General features: G+C 39.1%; 1 protein-coding gene across 1 annotated transcript in view; it reads left to right on the forward strand.

The window, feature by feature from the left end:
• The first annotated feature begins 489 nt into the window (after positions 1 to 489).
• The window catches only part of ptpn13 (protein tyrosine phosphatase non-receptor type 13), a 48,332-nt gene continuing 27,277 nt past the window's right edge, over positions 490 to 21,544 (forward strand). Inside the window, exons 1-7 of the mRNA XM_085359866.1 lie at positions 490 to 552; positions 10,210 to 10,329; positions 13,790 to 13,956; positions 15,710 to 15,775; positions 17,978 to 18,163; positions 18,428 to 18,515; positions 20,504 to 21,136. Coding sequence (XP_085215992.1) covers positions 10,215 to 10,329; positions 13,790 to 13,956; positions 15,710 to 15,775; positions 17,978 to 18,163; positions 18,428 to 18,515; positions 20,504 to 21,136 — 1,255 coding nt within the window. The 5' untranslated portion in view covers positions 490 to 552; positions 10,210 to 10,214. The remainder of the gene's footprint in view (positions 553 to 10,209; positions 10,330 to 13,789; positions 13,957 to 15,709; positions 15,776 to 17,977; positions 18,164 to 18,427; positions 18,516 to 20,503; positions 21,137 to 21,544) is intronic.

The following is a 21,544-nucleotide window of genomic DNA, read 5'->3' on the forward strand; positions in this document are numbered from 1 at the left end:
TATTAAATGTATCTCAGTGGACAATATTTAATTTTATAAGAGCATTTTTTAAAGAAACGTCGGCGATCTGGATACATACTCTGCTTCCATGACTTGGTACTGTGTTACTATAGGAACGGCTAAATGACAGTCCCCTCGCGGAGAGCCAATAGACAGCCACAGTAAGGTGTCTGGTTACTTCCAGTCAGCCCACGCGCAAAGGGAGGGGCTGTTCCACTCCTCAGCAGTAATGGTAACTTGGCTTCTCTGGTGGTGAGAGCAGTACTGTTTAGTGGCCAACAAGCGCAGCTTCTGAGGAGTTTCAGAAGAACAGTTTTACTTTTTTTTTTTTTTTCATTCGTTGTGGCCAGCTTCAGTGGAAGTGGATTTTTATAGGTGACTGCTCCGCGGAAAGGTAAACCTGTTGCCTCTCCGCCTGCCTCGCCGACAGTTACGATCCAAGATGTTGCTTTGTGGATGGGATGGCGTCTGGTGCCGTTTGTATGCCCACTCATAACCTCGTCCGAGCACCAACATTTCCCTCACAGCTGATTTTGTAGCTCGTCTCGGCCGGTAAGCTTTTTTATGAACCGCTCAGAAAGTGATGTAAACAAACTTTATAGTGTCCTAGCTAACTTTAGCCAAACCGGGATAACCGAGGGATTGAGTAACTCGTGAGGAGCCTCAAATACCGGAGGTTTTATGTCTTTTCCACCTTTTTTTTAAACTAATAACAAAACTAACATCGTCAGAACTAATAGCAGGCTGCACTGTTGATATTTAACTAATACGTCTCGACCTTAAAAGTTATGCGTCATGTCTTGTTAACTTAGTCCAGAACCCATGACAAATGGGGCATCTCTAAGCTAATCACATCGTATTGTAATCTTGCGAGGGTGGAAACACCACCTCAAGAATAGCACAAGACTGGCAGACTGACTCATTTCAAGTGATTCTACCTGGAAATTTTTGGATAATTATGAGAAATCCGAATAACATTTTAGCATATACGCTCCTTCCAAACCCTAACAAAAGGTGAAGCGGTATAGTGTTATCGGGAAAGGCAGCTTGGCCCCCCTCCCCCTTAACTTCACCGCTTTTCTGTGGTAATTAACCTAAGGTCAGAGGTCAATTTGCAGACAATATAACGATCAGGTTAGGCTGTGTGCCTGACCAGGTTTAAAGTGGCTGTAATGGGGCACCGTCAAGAAAAAGAGGAAAAAATAGGAATATAGACAGTGGGTTGGGTTTGTGTGTGTGTGTGCTGGGAAGAGGTGGGGGGGAGCTGGAGTGAGGTTTTTTTGCAAAACCAAGCTCTGCATGTCACTGTACTCACAGCAACCCTGTGATTAACAGAAATGGAACGGATGAGGTAGAGACCAAAATGAGAAGTGAGGGCTGTTGGTCCAGAGCTGGGCTGATATTCAACAAAATAGTCTAAGCTCTCTTTTCTGGTTCCTACCCAAGCTTTGTTCAAAACAAAAACAACCAAAAAACAAGACAAACACCAACGCTAAGAGATGATTAACAGGACGTACTTGGAAGGTACTGGTCCCATTGCTGTAATTATAAGCATCCCTGTTTAGACATTCATAAGTAATGTGGAAAAGCATGTCTACTGATTGTACGTCAGTCAAAAATAATGAAAACTCACCACTGGGTTTTCCCATTTTATTTAGTTGAGTCACTCCTGCTCTGCTCAGTTTCTTTCATAAGCAAGCATGAGCGGGACACAGCTGTGAATACAACAGCAGATTAATTTTCGCAGTAAGGAGCACCACATCAGCTACTTTAACAGGTAGTGAAGGTTGAGGTTTTCAAACCATAATTCTGGCTTAAAGTTGCATTTTATCACCTCAGTAGTGTGCAGCCTAGTTAGCTATGTATGAATTCTCATTGCTTGTGTCATAAGGCGTGTTCGCGAAAGATATCTTGATCAAGCCTTTCTTCAAATTCAAGACACACACACACACGGGTGTGTTTTTTAAATTTGAATCATGTGCTTGCAGGCTGCACTGTACAGTAAGATTCGGGGAATAGAGGTTCACTCAGAGTTTGGTACTGAATTTTCCTGGCACGCAAAACCTTCAGGACGATTTTCACCTCAGTCCTGGCGCAGGGTAACCCCTCTCCCCTCCCTACCACCTCTTACCAGCTTCTGTTCCAGATGTGCTTGCCAGCTGAGACCACAGGTCTGATGTTTGGAGGATATGAACACATTCCTTCTCATATCTTTATTAGTTTGTGCTTTTGGACGCAAGAGTGGAATCTGGTGCTTTTATGCCACATTGCCCCCAAAGTGTGGCTAGGCTTGTTTTCAGATGATTTTGAGCAGGGTTAGATTTTTGTTTATTGCTGAGGGATGAACTTGGAAGACAGCAGGAGAAACTGGAATTATGTGTGCTTCTGTTATTTAGCTGCAGGTGATTGTTTTCAAATCCATTTTGTGGACTGGTAGCCGTGACAGAGGAAGGTGGGAGGAAAGGAAAAGTGCAGAGTAAAGAACATTATCACGTTTCCAGGATTATTTTCTTTAAAATCCTTGTGACTGTAGCCTAGGCTTTTAAACACGAAAAGCAGCAGACTAATCTTTGTTTAGTTTCCCCCTTTTTTTCTAGCTATGGTATGGGAATTCAGAGGAATTTCTGGGAACAAACATTTCTACACTTTGGAAAACAGAGAATGGGGCGCTGAAGTGGTGAAGGCTGTCTGCTCTCGCTGATTTGGCCCGCTGCCTTCTAAGCACCCTCAATAATGAGCAGGACCATAGTCCAATGAGAGAGAGGAGCTGGCCTGCACAGTAGCCTGAGTGAGGATAAAAAACATTCCACTGTAGGTCTCTGTTAAAATAACAAGGGCCACAAAACAATCGGGCTTCACAGCACCCACTCTCCCCATTCTCATGGGTAATGAGCAAGATGGGTAGTATCCCACTTCGCCTCCAACTTCACGCCTCCTGATGGCTAGAATGGTTAACCTGCATTCCTGCATAAGAATTTTGGCCTGCTTACTCATTAACCCTCTTCTCCAGGCTAAGATTCACTGAAAGGAAACTGTTTCACGTATTATTTTCAGAAATAAAATACAGCGCTAGAACAGGCTGGTGACCCAGTTTATAGCATATGAGTTCATAGTGCCAGACATAACAACACTGGTACATGGCTTTTCTTTTGTGATATCTTCTTAGGGGATGGTAATGGGTTCTGTAACACTTCTATCCCCAGAGAGTTTCATAGAACCACAAGCATGTTGGATTTTTCATATTATCCACTTAAATGGGATTTGCTCACAATTTGGTGCGGTTTTAGACCGATGGTCTTTGACATTTCTCCAGCTGACCTAAGAGATTAAGTAAAACCCTTTTTACTCTCTCTCATCCTCACACATAGTCACCCAACAACACTCCCTCAGTTGTCATGAAAGTTTTAGTCCAAGGTCTCTCAGTTTCCTGGTGACAAAAAGGTGGGAAAATGGATTTTCAGATGCTTTCTGCTACTGATGATATTATGTAATATGATATATCAGCCAGTGACCCTGGTAAATGCCATGTTTTTGCCAGTCACCAGTACTGATATTTGGATATTTCCTATCATGTTCTTGTGATTTTTTTTTTCTTTCTTTTTTCTCAGTTGTGAAATTTGCAATTTACAAAAGAACTGAGTGTCATTAGACCAAATGAGGCCAAAGGTGTGGTCCAAGGGAAAGAGGAAAACACAGGTGCTTGGTACTGGCAACACTTCAGAGCAGTAATATCATGTAATGCAGTCAAATTTCAAATGAAACATTAGGTGTGGACATGGTTGCTGTTAAGCTCCTTTTTGTGTCTTTGCCACATCTGATTGGCTGCCAACTTACGAGGCAGGGACACTATCTCGGCTGGCGGTTCTGATACAGATGCGTTTTGGTTGTATGCTAATACCTGGAACTGGTTGAAAGTCTACATTTGTTTTATATTGGCATTGTTTGGTTAAAAAAAATAAATACTTAACAGGGCCAAGATATATAAGATAAACTTTTTGTTCACCTGTTTACGTTGTTTACCTGATTTATTTGCTTCCATTTCATTTTAGTTCATTGTGATTGGCTTAACTGTGCCTGAATTTATGATTGCCTTAAAGACCTCTCCTCTCACACAATCAGTGGTATGCTGAGTTGTCCTTTGAGCAACGAGTGCAAAATAAATTCAGAACAATATGGAACTGAACAGATCGCTACCAGTGCTCAGTGCTTCCACAGATACCCGAGCTACTTCTTTGAGTCCGTGTCAGACCGATATCTGATCCAAATATGAAAGATTTTAAGCTCTTTGGAAAAATGTTTTAAGTACAGTTTTTCAACAGAAGATGAAAATTAATTTAATGTGACATTACACAGTCTAGTACATGTTTTAAGTGGCTGCTGTTTGGTTGATCTTTTATTGCAGTTATGCTTGTTTTCCTGTTTGGATTTCATTTCTTGACTTTTTTGGTGGGACTTTTGTGTTGAGTTCTGATTAATGAAATCTTGTCTCAAAGCTGTGATCAAGCACATCTACATACATTCACTCACTTCCACTTCATTAGGTACACTGATTGGTACTGAGCTGGACACCCTTTGTCTTGAGATCCATGTTGTTTATGCCAAATTCTAACCCGAATTTCTCAGTGTTGCAATAGAGTTCAAGACTCATCAGACCAAGCCTTACTATCTGCTCAAAGCAATCTGTGCATTCGCCTCTGACATCAACAAGGCATTTTCTTCCAGAGAACTGCTGCTCACTGGATTATTTTCTGTTTCTCACACCATTCTCTGTGGGTTGTGGAGATGGTTGTGTGGGAGAATCTGTGCAGTTTCTGAAATGATAAGATTTTATCAGGTTGTCTTTACCACACTGGCTGAACTGGCTGAGTGTATAGTTGTCCTGTTTTTAGTGTGGACTTTTTTCAGTTTTGTGAGAAAGGACATGGGCTACTTTACACAAGGTTTTACATTTGCTGCATATTTAAATGCTAGTTGTACATTGATGCCAGAACAAGGTAACAGGCATAGTGTGCATTAAGGCTGATGCTTGATATTGGCAGGTTATTCCTTCTTGCTGTTGTGCCCTCTGTGTGAAAGCCCCCCCCCCCCCTTTTTTTTTTTGTTATCTGAATTTTACATCTTTAAATCCTCACTACAAATGCACATTATTATTATATAAATGCAACACAGTAATGCATATTTTTAACCAAGTACACCTGCCACACCTGAATCTGTTGCTTTGCCCTCGATATTTGCATATCAGGAAATATGCTGTAAAGCAACAATGCTTTACAGCTTTACAGTGACATTTTTATATCCTGGAGAAATTGCACTACAAACCAACACAACAGAGCCATTTATATGTGACACACATGCGCACGAAGTTGCAAATATGGTTGTTTATGTTTGAACTAAGTGAAATGAGTTCACAGTTTCTGCTCAGGGTAAATTAGTCTGTAAAACTGGAGCTTCCTGTTTTGCTTACATTGGTATCATTCCATCACTCGATTGGGAAGATTAGCTAGAGTTGTCAGTGCAGCACAGTAGCTGGAGAGAAAAATCAAACAAAGAAAACCTACAGATAAAAGAAGATATTCCTTGTGCCATTTTCTCATTCATTGGTTTGTAGGGTAGATTTAATGTAAATCATGTACGCAGGTTTAAGCAGGGGTAAATACAGTGGTTAAATACATTGTCTTGTATTGTTGTAATATTTCGTGTTTGTAAATATTTGCTTTCTTTCTGTGTCCGGTCAGCAAGGAGAACAAATCTGTGCATTTCTTACATGAATAAATGTAGGACTATAATTCTTAAATAAATTAAAGCATTATTTCACTTTGAAGCAATATGTTTGATTAATGACTCAGTAATTGGGTGGGGAAGCTAAAAGTCTAAGGTAAATATAGCTTTGACTAAAACAGAAAGTGTAATTTTCAGATGCTCTGTTTCATGGGCTGATTTGACCGTATATTATTCCTATTGTATATCATAAGTGGGAAATATGTTCCCCCTTTTTCCACATTTATTGTTAAGCTCTATTAGTATTTATTTATTTAGTCTGTGTGCTATATAGATGTGAAATTCTGGGTTAATACCAATGTTTTATAATACCAACATGGTGAATAGTCAGTGTCAGTGCAAATAATTGTTCTCTTTGTTTATTTAGCATTTCTTAGATTTTCTTTGGCATTTAAATTGTTAAAAAAAAATAAGTGCACTGTTTTATTTATTTATTTTTTTAAATTTAGAAAATTGACATGATAACGTCAGCCAGTGACATCACTAACTGTAATCTTTTTGCTGACACGCAGACATCCGCCAACACTGGGCAGATATGGATGCCGCTACAGTTTGATAGCATGTCTGCACATCCTATTATGTTCATGTTATATCTCTTGAAAGCTTTGAGGAAATATATTTAAATGTGACGCAAAACTCACTTGGACACAAGGCTGAACTGATTAGAATTTTGGTGGTCAGTGTTTAAGGTCATCTAACAAGATGGCTAACACATGTTTTTAAGTGCCAAATGGAAAAGGATATACAGCCCTTGGCAGATTTGGGTTTATTTATTTATTTTTTAAAATTCCATAAAAGGCAATTGCAGCCATAGCTAGTAAATTAACATGTTGTGTTGTTGCTGGCTTGTGTAAAAGAAAGCTGTACATGCAAAGTTATTCACAGATGGATCCTTTAAAACAGTATCATAGAATTTGGTGGAATGTCGAAGTTATCCACATATCCAATAATATTTTAGCTTTCTCTGAACATGACGTTTTTGGTTTTTTCCCCAATGTCCTTTTTTATATATTTATTAGCATACTACAAGAGAAAGGAACATTTTGTATTATGGATTGGATTTTTCAATACAAAAAATTTAAATTATGCCTAAATTTAAAAAGCGTGAATTAAAAATTAAAACTCACTTTCATTTGCCTCTTGTAAGGCATCTTAGAAGTGCCAAAAAGTGCAATTACTTCATTCAAGAAGAATCCTGCTAACAACCAGTAATGCTAACTATGCACCTTGTACCAGCCTGTATGTTGTTGTATAGTGTGTGAGATACTGTGGTGTGAAGTCTCAACAGGTGAGTAAAAGTCTAATTATTCTGTATGTTTACATAATCTATCGATTGTTTCAGTCCGTTCTCAGCTTATGATCTTGACAATATGTAGGTTAGTCTTTTGAAATAATTTTCTAAAATCTAGCAAATGATAACAAATTTTAATCTTCAGGTAAAAGAGCTCCGATTAACGTTTTAAGAATTATTATAGCTGGGTAAACAGTCAAAAACCCAAACGTATTTAAGTTACAACAGTTACATCTTAAATTTATTAAAAATGTATTAAAAGGTCCTTGAAGTCTTTAAATTGTTGGAACATGAAGTCGTCCTCTGGGAATGTGAAAAATGACTTTTCTGGAAGCTGCTGACTTGCAAGAAATGCAAGTTGTCTTTTGTCTTGCATTGGCAGAAATATGGAGTAACAAAAACTTATGGCGGATGCTCTTGTAAAACAGATGACTGATTCCTTTTATGATGCAGGAAAAATAAAATGCAACATTAAATACATTTAATTGTCCCACCTAAGTTAATACTGGTTCACAACAAGCCCCTGTTGTACAGCTTAGAACAAAGGTTAGAATCACATTACAGTACATAAAACCAAAACAGTCCAAAAACAGTAAACAGCTGCACAGTGGAGACAGTAAAAAACATAAATAATAATAAGTGGTTAAAATGTGATCTTCCAGCAAATATTTTTTTATTTTCCTATTTAAAATAGTCTTTGTAGGTGATTTTTATATGACAGGGAATCTAGTGAAGTTTTAGTGCATGAATAAAAATGATTTCTGACTTTTAGTAGTATTTGTAATCAAATACAAACAGATTTTTTTTTTTTTTTTTTTTTTTTTTTTACACACACAGAGAAGCCAGGCCAGTGCACTTAGTAGTTGGTGTTTTGAGTAGTGTATACACAAAGTACTTTTCATGGTTTAGTTGTGTTAGCAAGTATTAGCTGGCTCATTATAAAAAGCCAGAGGAACTGCTAAAATGCACATTCCCCCTCTGCATACCGTGCAGAAAAACATCTTAAGGCACACACTTGTTGACACAAAGGAAAAGGAATAAAGGAATAAAACATACACACAGGGACCATAGACCGTCCAGTTGACTGTGAAAGACTTCCTAAAGTAGATTGGTGGCAAACTAAGATGCTCATTTGCAACATTTAGGATTTTTGTTTTGTTAGAAGTATAGAAAGTGTCCTTGCTTTGTAACCTTTGGTTCTTGCATAACATCAGCTCTCAGAGTAGCATGAGTGAAATGTCTCACTATGGGACTTGCCTTTAAGGTAGATTATTTAGTTACTCATGTATTTAGTCACTGAGTTTTGATAACGTTGAATTTGAGAGCACCAAATCCATTTTAGATGAATTAGATTGAACTATATGTGTCATCTTGTGGATTTGTGCAGGCTCCTTCTTTATTATCCTGTCTTACCTGTTGTGTTGACTTCCTGTGTGGGTTTAACCTAAAAATACTTAGCATTTTTTGTGAAATGACTTCTGTGCCTCTGAAAGCATTTTGAGAGTATTTTGTCAGGCGCTATTGTAGGTGTTTGTGGTTTAATAAAGCAAGTATTGAAATCCCAGCCAATTAAAAGTTTACATTTAAAAAAATGCATTTTTTTGTGTGTATGGCCCTAGAATTAATTGAAAGTGATTTCCATGCAGGAGGGGAGTTGATTTTAAGTGCTGTCACCAGACAGAAACATATCTGTATAATTTTAAGTCTGATTTAGTCAAATACTTGGCCTAAAACAAAACTCAGCGCAATCATGCATTTGTCATGAAGTAGTCATGCTCCAGGAATGTGTTAAATGGAGATATTAAAATATTCTTGTTGCATTGCAAAGCTTGACAATTGAATTAATGTCTGCACTCATGAGCCTGATTGTTTTTTTGTTTTTTTTCTAATCAAGAAATCTCTGTTTGCTGAGTATTCACTCACCCATTCTGAATTCTGCTGTTTAATCACTTCCATAGTCACAGGTGTATAAAATCAAGCACTTGAAGACGTAAAATCATAGTGCACAAAGGTCACCAACTTTCTGCAGTGTCAATAACTACAGACCTCCAAACTTCATGTGGCATTGAGATTAGCTCAAGGACAGTCCGTAGAGAGCTTCATGGGGTGGGTTTCCATGGCTGTGCAGCTAAATCCAAGCCTTACATCACCTAGCGAAATGCAAATTATTGCATGGTGTTGTGTAAAACAGGCCACCACTGGACCCTATGGCAGTGGAGACGTGTTCTCTGGAGCGACAATTTACACCTCTCCACTAGACTAGATGAGTATGGGTTTGGCGGTTGCCAGGAAAACGGTAATTGTCTGATTGCATTGTGCCAAGTAAAGTTTGGGCGGGAATTGTGGTGTAGTATTGTGTTTTACAGGAGCTGGGCTTGACCCTTTACTTCCAGTGAAAGGAACTCTTAATATTCAGCATACCAAAACATTTTGGAGTATTTTATGGGAACATGTTCGGAATGGCCCTGTCCTGTTCCAACATAACTGCGCACCAGGACACAACACAACGCCCATATAGACATGGATGAGCGAGTTTGGTGTGGAAGAACTTGACTGGCCTCCACAGAGTCCTGACCTCTACACCTTTGGGATGAATTAGAGCGGAGACTGCAAGCTAGGCATTCTCGTCCAACATCAGTGGATGGGTAATCAGTAAATTTGATGGAATGGACTGAATTAAAGGTCTGCTATATTTTATACTTCACCATCTGAAAGACTACTAGGAGTAACTCTTGAAGCTCTTTTCTGACCTGAGCAAATCATGTCGTATTTCAGGCCTACTTATAGTGTGCATTAGAAGTTAGTGAGGATGATCTCTGTTTATGCAACTACCCTTGGAAAAACGCAGAAACTATTGTAATTGGTGTTAAAAACATGTTTATTGATATTTACTGAGGTGTCAAAACAATTAAATTAAAGGGTACGGGCAGGCTTCAATGTTGTCTTTATGGGGGAAGTTTGCAGAAAACAATATTTAAAGTTTTTGCAGTCGTTTCAAAAAATAAATAAAACTTGGATGGAAGCATTAAAATTTCAAGACAGCAATCTTAATTCTGGCATAAATACGTATTTCTTTAGATTTCAGAAGGTCTTTTTGTGTAAATTAAATTTTTAATGTTCGTCTTGCTGTATTTCTGCAGGGAACATGCATGTGTCTCTGGCAGAAGCCTTGGAGGTTCGAGGAGGTCCTCTCCAGGAAGAGGAGGTCTGGGCAGTGCTGAGTCAGAGTGCAGAGAGCCTCCAAGAACTTTTTCACAAAGGTAGGTGAACATGGAATCAAAGGTAGAGGACTTATTCTGTCATCATCATGCATTACTATGCAATCATATCAGTTTGTAACTTAAGAAAAATTTAAACAACATATGAGTCAGAGGAAGTGAGTCAGCAGACATTGCAGTCCCTGGGTGTTAAGACAAAATTTCATTGCACCTGATTACATAGGGCAGGACTGTGTCAAATAAACTGTCAACCACTGACTTTGTGCATTTCTACAGTCTGCATGAACCAGCTTGAGTTCAACTTCTAGTTTTTCTGATTGGTTTCATTTCCAGACAGTACTGGTAATGCTGTAATAACCCTCTCTTATCAGCGTAGCCTGCAAATATTTAACATTAATTACAAGCAATCTATGCTCAAATACTCTTATACAGAAATGTATTGTCTTATGAGATAAAGCTCTGAAGATATTAAGGACAGGAATGAAAGACTGATATTTGGAATATTTTCGATAAAAGTAGTCTTGACATGGCATTGATGTACCAGTTATTTATGATATTCTCTTCTAATCAGAGACATTTTAGGAGAGACACAGAGTGAATCCTGGTTTAAAGTCTTTTCTTTCAGAAGTCCTGATGGAAGCATCTCTTCCCGTGGGAAGAACATTTGGGGCATGTCAACATACCTTTTAACCAGTTCTATCAAAGCTGACTTGTGACTCTATACATGTAGTTTCTGTCTCATGACCACTGAAATTGTGGTTAATTTATATAATAGTTCAAAAGGTGAACTAGCTAGGTGGCAAGACTTGTAGGAGAATAATGATATGAATGCACCATAATTTTTGTTTTGCTATTGTGTAGTTGTGTTGCTATGCTGAGTATATTTTTAGTTGGATAGTTTTAGACTGCATAGAGAAGCTACAATTTAACTAGCAAATGTTGAAGCCAGCTGTTATATAGTTAAAAGCTATGTAAGACAGTTTATGACAGAGTGGATTAATATTAGTAACCATTTAACTTTAATATTTGTGTTGGATGTTCTCTTAGATGAAGTTGGCCATTTATGACTAGAAACACTTTAAACGAAGAGAAAACAATAGGTTTTGGTTTGGTTTTTTTGGTGAAGTGTGTTGGATATGTGCTTTTTGCACCAGATTTGTCATTGTCTTTGTGGTTAAATGTAGGGTGAAGATTTTCCACCACTCTGAGTGTGCTAATGTGGTCAAACACCACTAGCACAGGTTTTTTTTTTCTCTTGTGTAAACAGTAGTGGTTTGTATATTTGTATAAGAATGATTTGTTTGAATACGTGCTGGGTGAGTGTTTCTAATTTGTTGTAGGAATTTCTCTTCACGGTCCCATTTATATATTAGAGGAGTGCCTCAGAGATTTGGTCTGATATAACATGATAGCATAACACAGTTGCTGTCGATTTCTCTGCTGCACATCTCTGACGTGAGTCTCTCGTTCCACCACCATGGATTGAGTTCTGGTGACTCAATCAACGGTGATAGATTGAGTCACCAGATCAGCCGTTCAGTAATACTAAAAATAGGCTGTGAGAACCAAATGATGCTCAGCTAATATGTAGGGGAGCATTTTTGTCTGACCTGTACTTCTCACTGGATATTTTCTCTTTCTTGAACCTTTCTCTGTGAAGCATAGAGATGGCTGTGTGGGGAAAATCCCAGTAGATCAGCAGTTTCTGACATCCTCAGACCATCCTGTGTGGCACCAACAACCATGTAACATTCAGAGTCACTCACCTTTCTTACATATTCTGATGATCTCCTATGGGTCTTGACCATATCTGCATGCGTAAATGCACCGAGTTACTGCCACGTGATTGGCTGATTACTACCCAAAATGTAACCAGTAATCTGCCATTTCCTTTTTTTATATAGGGCTAGGTGGTAACAAAATATAAATTATTATTTATTTTATTTTAGTCAAAGTACTACCTCCGACTGCAAAGTTGTGAGCTCAGCTGAGTAAGCAGTGTTTGTAGTACAGCTAAAGTCATGTTGCAAAGTACCCAATGGCCAAGTTTTTCGGATAAGTAATTGCAGATTTACACAGACATATAATGCATATCAGAGAAAGTAGTTTATACTCCAGTTAATTTTCATTAATTTTCTTTTACTACTATGTAAAACACTTCACTTTGAGATTTTATTTGAGTAAGAGTGACTTGAGGACCTGGGGCCTCTTTGGGGGAAAAAGTTAAGTGGTCAGTGTTCTTATTAAGAACACAAATTCAGTTTTCTATTAAAGAAGAAATAAATGAATGAGAGCACATGCTATCAATTTCAGTTCCTAGAAACAAAATTGGATTCAGAAAAAATCAGGATGGACACTCAGATGGCCAAGAAAATTCCAGTCGCTGTATCTTCAAAAGCAGTTCTTCTTCATCTCTGGACTCATTGTAGGAATGGTTAAGGGGAAAAAAGCTTGCACATGTGTGTTCAAAATATCACCTACCATGAGTCTCATTTTGTAATGCTTGCTTGTCAAAAAAACATGCCAGCACTGATAAAAAGGCATTGTTTAGCTTAGAGGCATACGATTCTGATGAATTGGATAATTTGGTACCAGCTCTCAACTGGATAAGTTGCTTAGTTCTCATTCCTAGCTGAATGGGCTATAAATATAGCTGTTTAAAATTATTTCCTGTTCCTTAAGCTTAGTTAGCAGTTCAAAAGGCTAAAAACGTACATTTGAAGATGGTAGGTTATGTGATGTTGCATTGCATGGTGTTCTGTTGGCTTGACAAGCACTATCCTTCTAGCATGATTTCTGCATATATCTGCAATGTATTAAAATTTGTCATGAAATGCATGTGCTCAGGCTGAGTCAGTCTGGTCAGCAAAAGCTTCGCATGGGATAGACTTACTACTAAACCAGTTACTTTTGAGTAAGATCTTGGTCACATGAGTTTTTAAACAGGAAACTTGTATTTACTTAGTAAAAACCAGCTTTGCCTCAAATCAAATTCCTGTGTTCGTCTCCCTGCTCCTCTCAGAGTTAACTATCAGTCAAAGAAAAGAATTTTGCAGCGCTGCTTAAACATTCCTTTGTGTATTTTTAAAACCACCTCCCACCATCGCACTGGCTGTGGTTTTTTAGGAAAAGAGAATTACGCTGTGTGGCCATTCCTTTCTGCAACCATGCCCCAACTGTTATTTTCTTGCCGACTAAGAAAGCAACATGTGTTTTTGTTTACTTCAATAATCTTGAATTTCCATAAACGCCAAAGCCATAGCGAGAAACATCCACTGTGGTTGGATATGTGTAGTCACTGGATCCAGGCTGTAAATGCTTAGACAAAATTTGATGCTAGTATGAAGCTTAAAAACACAGATCTTGACTTTAACGCTGTCCTTGTGTGAATATGTGGGAATGGCTAAGAATTTATGTGAAGAAACTATGATTTATTTTTATTTTTTTCTGCTGTTCAACCGTGATGGCAAACTAATCATTGAAATGTTATTTCCATTTCCAGACCCTTCAGCCATGGGCTTCATTATATCTCCCTGGTCCCTCCTGCTCATGCCATCTGGCAACATCTCATTCACAGACGAGTATGTCACCCAGCAGGACTTAAGGGCCTTCACAGCACCAGAGGTCCTGAAGGGGAACTCCTTGACTTCTGTTTCTGACATAGAAAAGGTATAAACCATGATAATACACCACGTGGCGACAGCATCTGCCAAATTGTTTAGTCTACGTGTGTCTGTGCTCTAATCTTTTGTTGTTGCCCATATTTTTAAGTGAAATCTTGTGTTTAAACTAAACATTCATTTCGAACCATCACTTGGTGTCATCTAACCAGTCAGTGACTGTTGAGTACCCCTTGTTCTAAACATAGCCATGTTTACATTCGCTCTTTCTTACCAAGTCATGTCGGTTGTATCCTAACTAATGACATAGGTGCATTTTCTCCCTTAAATGGAGATTTTTTTTTTTTTTTTTGTCAGACATGCTTAACTTTTCTGCCTTTTGGTGGTTTGTTGGCACAAAACCATTAGTTTAATAGCCTGACACTGGCTAGAGAAATATGTGTCAACACCTGTGTGCTCATCGGGGGGTTTCCTGCACAAAGGAATTTTTAAATTATCTTTCCCAAAGATGTTTTAGCAGAATCCAAAAGAAAATCACCATGATTGTAAGAAAAATGTTTATAACTTGCTTTGTTTATCGGTTTCACGTACTCAAGCATGATGAATAATTGTTCATTAAATGGTTAGAAATGCTGTGAAAAGGTCACATTACTGTGAAAGGTTTACATATACTTTGCGTCTTTACTGGCAGACAGATCTTCCTTACGTGCATAGCTGTGTGTCGTGCTTTCTTTTTCTGTTTCTTTAAGATCCTGCTTACGTCATTTTGCTGATGCTAGTCATTGTTTTCCTTAGCATCCAAAGTTTCAAAAGACACGCAAATGACATGCTCAATGGAAAACGAACAAATAAGGCGGAGCTATTTTTGTTCTGTCTGTATTGTCGATCACGGTTTTTTGTCTTTGTTTTTTTTAGATGTCTTGCGTTTTTAAAGTTTTGTACATTTTCTGTATTTAGTACATTTAGTCTGTTTTGCAACGTTTCGTGTTAAATGTTGGGTATAGATGATACTATTAGTCAGTGTGTATGGTTAGAGCATTTCTTCACTGAAAAAGCAGAGACAGCATGTAGATGATTCAGATTTGAAGTTGTGAGCGATCACAGCACACCCACACCCCCTCATTTTAACTCTGCCTCTCTGGTGAAGAGCAAAAACCTTGCATGACTGGATTCCCGTCTCTGGCACAGACCCACAGACCTCAACATGGTTTTTTGCTGAGTCAGTTTTCCAACCCTGGGCCTGTCTCCCCAGCTCAGTTATTTCAGTGTAGAGAATATGATCTGTTTCCTTCATAATCATACTGGGGATAAACATACGTCATGTGCAAGTTTTCCTCTTGCTTTTTTGACATATAGAGGTCATATTGTCACTTTTAATCGACAACGTCTAAGGTTACACGTTTTCTGAAAGTGTTAGTGTTTCTTTAAATTTGTACTCTGTGATGTGTTCCTAAAAGACCTTGAAGGCAACGTTGCATTCTTTGGCAGGCGCTGAATTATTCTTTCCTCTACCAAGCCCAACATTCAGGGGAAGTAATTTCTCTTCCACGCAACGAGCGGAGAGGAGTAAGGAGGGGAAAATGGAAAAATGTTTCTGGATTTAGGTTGAGAGCCCCTGTCCTTTTTTTCCCTCCCCCGCCTCCCCTAAAAACTCTTAGCAGTTGTTGAGCCTTAGTCCATTTATCTTTCACTTGCTTTCAGGTTTTGTGCCTCATCTTTATACATATATTGTTATTATTATTTACTGTTGCATGCATTTTGTCTTGAGTGAATGAAATATAATGTGGTGTTATTTTTCACAGATGCACATGTACTCTCTGGGGATGACCTTATTCTGGGGGGCGGACTATGAGATCCCCCATAGTCAGGTAAATCTTTAACACAGATGCTTCCTTCCAAATGTGCAGAGCAAGGGTGTCAAACATATGGCCTGGGGGTCCAGAATGGCCCACCAAAGGCTCCAATCCGGCCACCTGGACAGCTTTGGATGTGGAATTCTGTGTACACTTTAACAAAGTCTTATAAACTAAAAGTATATATATATTTATATTCAGTGAAGTGAATATACATTAAAAAAAATCTTAGAGTTTAGATAGCAGCACATTTTAAAGTGTAGAAGTGATACATTGTTGCCTGTGTGAGACTGGACTAAAGATATGACATCAGGTGTTTAAATGGCACACTTGGCAAATACAGCAAGTGTTGAACGGGTTTTACTGGAAGAGACACACCTGTGTTTGTCAAGGTTTAATAGTATCTATCATGTTGAGCATTGTGGAATTACTTAAAATTCAGCTGTCAAACCTGCACAGGCATGCTGCCGAAATGGTGGAGAACAGTGGAGTAGGAGAAAGTAGCGCATGTCCCTCTATTGTTGTACCAAATACTTCCACAGATACCTGTACCAATGAGGTTTCAGGCATATCTGGCTTTTTCCAAACTATGATCTTCACATCTAGATAAGAAATGGAAGAAAAGGTAAAGGCACTCTGGAATTTACAGAGATGGTTTGAAGACATGCTCATATCTCGACCAGAGTCAGTCAGGTATAAAAGATAATCTGCACAGCGTGCTCACTATTGTGAGAAAATACCACCCACAGTTTAGAGGCATCTCACACTCAAGTTTGCCATCTGCTCGGCTTCACTGAAAGGCTGAGGCTCCATCCACTCTCATCCATCCACATCTCATCAGCCTTTCCTGTCACCCTTAAAAGTGCTGCTGCGCGCACTTAAAACACATAACGCTATGTCATTCTACTCAACTCTCCAGTAGAATAGGTAAAGAAATACTTTGTTCATCCCGTATTTTGAAAAATCCCATGATATATGGAGGAAAAAACAAAATCAAAGCATTTTGTCTGTGGAATGGGTGGATTGCAACATTCGCTCTGTTGAAAAACTCCCCTTTATTTCTAAGATAAGGTAAATGTTGGAAATCAGTTGCTAGCTCACTGCCCACAGCCAAATGCTACAGTACCAAAAAATATGAAAAAATAAAAGATGATCGAGTGCATAAAAAATATTTTGTACTGGTGATGGGCACTAAGAAAAGCTTCCAACATGCCAACAGTCTTATCAGTACCTGTTATCGCTGCTGGTATGTTTTTCTGACAGTCATGTATTGCAAAACAAGGCAAAAATCACAATAGTACTGCTTTGGCATACCAGAGTCGTCTTATTTTTCTTTTTCTTAAACTACCCAGAAAATCGATAAAGAATCAGGGATACAAGCACAGTCAGTACTGGAGTTGATATCATTAAAATCTTATCAATTACCCAATTCTTTATCTAAAGTAGGAAAATTTTTCATCCAAGTGACCTAAAACTCAACACAGTACTTCTGTGATACCCCGGCAATACACCTGCATGATGTAAAATGATCCGACTTGTTGAAAAACATGAAGAATGAACAGAAATGCATGTAAAGAAGGCACTTTTGGATAACAGAAACTATTTTCATAATGTAATACCTGTTGGAGGTAGTATACGTGTTTTTACTTCTACAAACCACTGAATTGGGGACCATCACATCTCTCAGAAATCTGTTTTTAGGGTCTTTTTGTTTTAAGCTTCCATCATGGACTGGGTACTTTCTTATCATAAGACAAAGGTTTTAAGATATGTGCAGATGAAAGTGTACCTTGTTTGATTAAACACAGGAATCCACCACCAAAATTTCCCATTTTTAAAAACAGAGAAAATGAAGAAGCTGAAAACAGGATTAACAGAAACTAAAGAATGAAAACATTAGGTGGTGTCCTAGCCTTGCTTCAGTTCCTGTTTGTGAATGTGCATCTACTGTTGATCAAAACAACTGCTTGTAATGTATCTGCTGAGCCCTCCCAACTGCTAAAGTGTTCGGTCCAAAAGCAGCCAAACTTTTCTCCGTTTAACAGAGAGATGAATTCTGATATTATTTAATAAAGTTTAATTTGATGTCATGTAGTGACTGTGACGCTAATTAAAATCTAGACCAACCTTTTGCCAGGATGCTTGAGAACAAGACGCTCTTTTCACTGTTTGTATCTTAACTGTGTTATTTCCCCCCACACCCCCACCCCTATGCAGCCTATGGAGCTGGGAGAACACATAAACAGTTTACTCCTCAACATGTGTGATGACATTACATTGAGTCGAATATCACTGCGCACAGTCCTGGACATCTCCAGCAAACACATCCGAAACTCCAGCTGTGACCCTCCTTTCAGTTATATCAGAAGACTCGTCAGGACAGTGCTGGGCAGCCTTTCTCAGGTATAACATGTGATGATGTGTATATATAATGAAATTCCAGCATTCCTGTCTAAGAGTCCATATTTGCGAAACTGTCAGGAAGCCTTTATAGGAAGAATGCTTCTTAGCTAAGTGTATGTTAAAGACCTATAACAAGCTCTTCCAAAAGCACGCTAGGTTTGAATTATACAACAGGTGATGTGGTCATGCTGATAGAACATGTTTCAGGACGTCTTCCTTCTTTCACCCTCACTCTTTGTTTTTCATTTTCTGTCTTTTTCACAGCTGGACGGTTTGCTGACTGACAGAGAATCTCTTCCGGAGCGGAGCAAAGAGATTCGGGAGAGGCTGAGGGGCAAAGGGTTGCCCTCAGGTAAGATGAGCTGCACCTAAGTGACACACAGTAACGTTGCAGTGGTGTGCTCAAAATCATTAATTTCCACACTGAGTCGTATCTATTGGCTGCAGGCGGATAAAAGGCTGCCAACGCGATAAGGTTTTTATTTATTTTTAGTGTCGAACTCAGCAAATATTAGTCCGTTGCACTTAAATGTTTTGTTTACCTACATTCTGTGTAATCTTCATATGAGGGTCACAAGTTCAGCCTCTCTCTAAAACAAATCACCAGATCTTAGATAAGCAGGCTTTGTTTAGAACGTTTGGGAACACTTTGAAATTCAATTTGTCAAGCGAGTCCAGAGATGACCCAAAACATGTGTCCACTGATAGATACAGAGAATAACATTGTGACATGGAAGATTAAATAACAATCTGGTATATGTTGGATGAATAGTGAATTGCCATTGTGTTGAAGATTATATTGACAGTAGCCAAGTCTTCATCTCTGAAACAGCCAACTATGCAGGGTGCTTGTTGTTGTCGGTATAAAGTTATTCATGGAAAGAAAAACAATCAAATTGCGAAAGGGTGTTAGGGGTTCTCACAACTTACTGAGCTCCTTCTGTGGTGCCAGAAACCACGGGACACCTTCAGAGGTCCATAAGTCGGTTAAAATGTTTGGCAAAACACGAAAGAACGGCAGCTCATGGGGTCATCGTAATATGCTGGCCTGGTGGTTTTACTCACCCCTAATCTTTAAGCTGTGAGGGCTTAACAGTTTATGCTGGTTGCCCACATGTTTATTAAAAATATATTTTAATGAAGAAAGTATCAAATGTAAATTGCTCACCTTGTTTTCTAACCATTTATCAGTGACATACTCAGTCTGCAGTCTGTGGGAAAGAAGTGAAAGTAGTCAGAGAGAGGAACACCAAGTTACAACCTCGAGTCTGATTTAATTCAGGAAAATATGAACAAATCTTCCCAGTGGTTTCTGAGAGAACTCGGGCATTTTTCCAGGCCATGAAGAGGAGAGCAGAGCACAAACATGGCTTCCATCTCCATTATGTAAGCACGGCATGGCATTGATTACAGATGCATATTTTGGAGTCATCAGTGTAGCTGCTGGTCTCCTGTTTGTATCAGTGCTTTGTTTCCCTGGTTGATCCCCAGCCAGCCCTAGGGAAAGTACATGCAAAGAGTATTACTCAGTTCTTAAGCATCTTTCCTCTGAAAGGACCAGCTCTCTCTCTCTGTGTCACCCTTAACCCAGTGGCTCCAAGTTCTTATTGCTGCTTAGGGAATTTAGATATTGTCTTTGTTCCTTTTACACATGCTGTGCATGTCATCATTGTGATCGACTGGCAGCGTGTCTGGGAGTGTAACTCACCTCTTTGACAAATCAAAGACATGCAGCATAAATTTTTTTTTTTTTCCAGTTTTACTCAGTCAAGTTTTTTCAAGTTTCCTCCTGAGTTCCTGGAAGACTGGAATCTGGCTATCTTTAATGCATTTCCAAACATATGCTTTCTAGATTAAAACCAACCCACATGCAGGATTTTTATTTTTTTACAGGCCTCAACATCTGCCCGTTTACCCTCTTGTTTCTGTATTTCTTCCCTTTGTTTTGTTCCTGCATACTTCACTGGTTTATTTCTCACTAAAAAATAGACTTTACTAGTATTGTTTATATGCCTGGAAAGGCAAACTTAAAATTTATGGATGGTGAAAGCAAAAGTTCTTATTCGGGGAAAGGCAGTGCTAGATTGTAAGATGCTTGTGGCAGAAATTGTTAGTTATTGGGCCACAATTTGGTTTCCTTTTAAAACAATGGAAAAATAGTTTCTCAACAAACTGAGGAACTGTAGTAATATTAGCTTTTTATTCCTTGGGCTGCTGTTGTTTGTTTTACATGCAAAAGTGTAACAGTCATATACTATTGGACACAAAGCAGCTATTTTAACACTTGTCAGCCTCTGTATCTGCTTGGTGTTTAAAATTTTGGTTCTCCCCTGCTCTTAGGGAGGAGTGCTGCCCCTCGGGTTCTGGAGCGCTACAGAGCGAAGACTCAGGAACAAACCTCTCTAAACCGAGGCCTTAGTCGTTCCATGGGCTCACTGCCAATCCAGGATCTTTTGAAGGGGGATGACGGGGCAGCTTTACAGTATTCCCTGTCTGATTATCACACCAATTCTGACTTACCCAGTGAACTCTACCCAAAGCCCCCCTCGCTCCATTCCCAGCGTTCTTATCCCTATCTGCACCCCTTTCACCCCCAGCAAAAAGGCCGGCCTGTGGAACTGGACCGTAGATCTCTGCCTTTCTCCAGTGGGGAACTGAAGCTAAGTCAGCCCAGGAAGACCTGGGCTTCCTCTGTGGACTTGGCTTGCATTGACCCAGAGGCTCTTCGCTTTGGGGCTTTGGAGGATGCAAGAAGAGGCAGTAGTGCCTTAAGTACACACTCCAGTGGCAGGCGCAAATCACCTTTGCAAGCTTTAAGAGAAAGGGATTCTCAATACCTTGAGTTTGGTGGGCTGAACAGTCGGAAGCCTCATCACCACTCAGCCTTGTCTGTAGGCTCGGGCATCACCGGTGCCTATGACAAGATCAAGGAAAAACAGAGGAAACTTCAGGCGCTAAGACAAGCAGTGGATGGTGAGTATGCTGAAGCTAGGGGTTTAATTTAATAGAGAATTTGTACAAATGAATGTTTTCAGGGTTAAGTTTGTGTTGTTGTGTGTTTGTTAAATTCCTTGACAAATTTTCAAAACAAAATACGAACCAGAATCATGTAATTCAAAGTGGTATCACGTTGTGGTTGTGACGCCTACTGTGGACAACGTGTTGTGAATGATTTTCACTTTTAGGAAAAAAAACCAACATGGCAGTTTTGGCCTTTTCTTGGAAGCTGGCGCTGATTTAATATAAACAGAATGACTAACAAGCTGTTGTTTTCATTCCATGGGATGTTTTTTCAATGTAAGCCTTTCCTTATTTCAACACATCACAAACAACAAGCACCTGGTTGCTTTTGGTCATGTGTGCTTAGGAGTCCTTTGTCGG

This window comes from Diplotaxodon limnothrissa, linkage group LG7, assembly GCF_057381915.1.
Source record: "Diplotaxodon limnothrissa isolate DT_005_m linkage group LG7, D_limnothrissa_male_GT1.1, whole genome shotgun sequence".
NCBI classification, from domain to species: Eukaryota; Metazoa; Chordata; class Actinopteri; order Cichliformes; family Cichlidae; genus Diplotaxodon; species Diplotaxodon limnothrissa.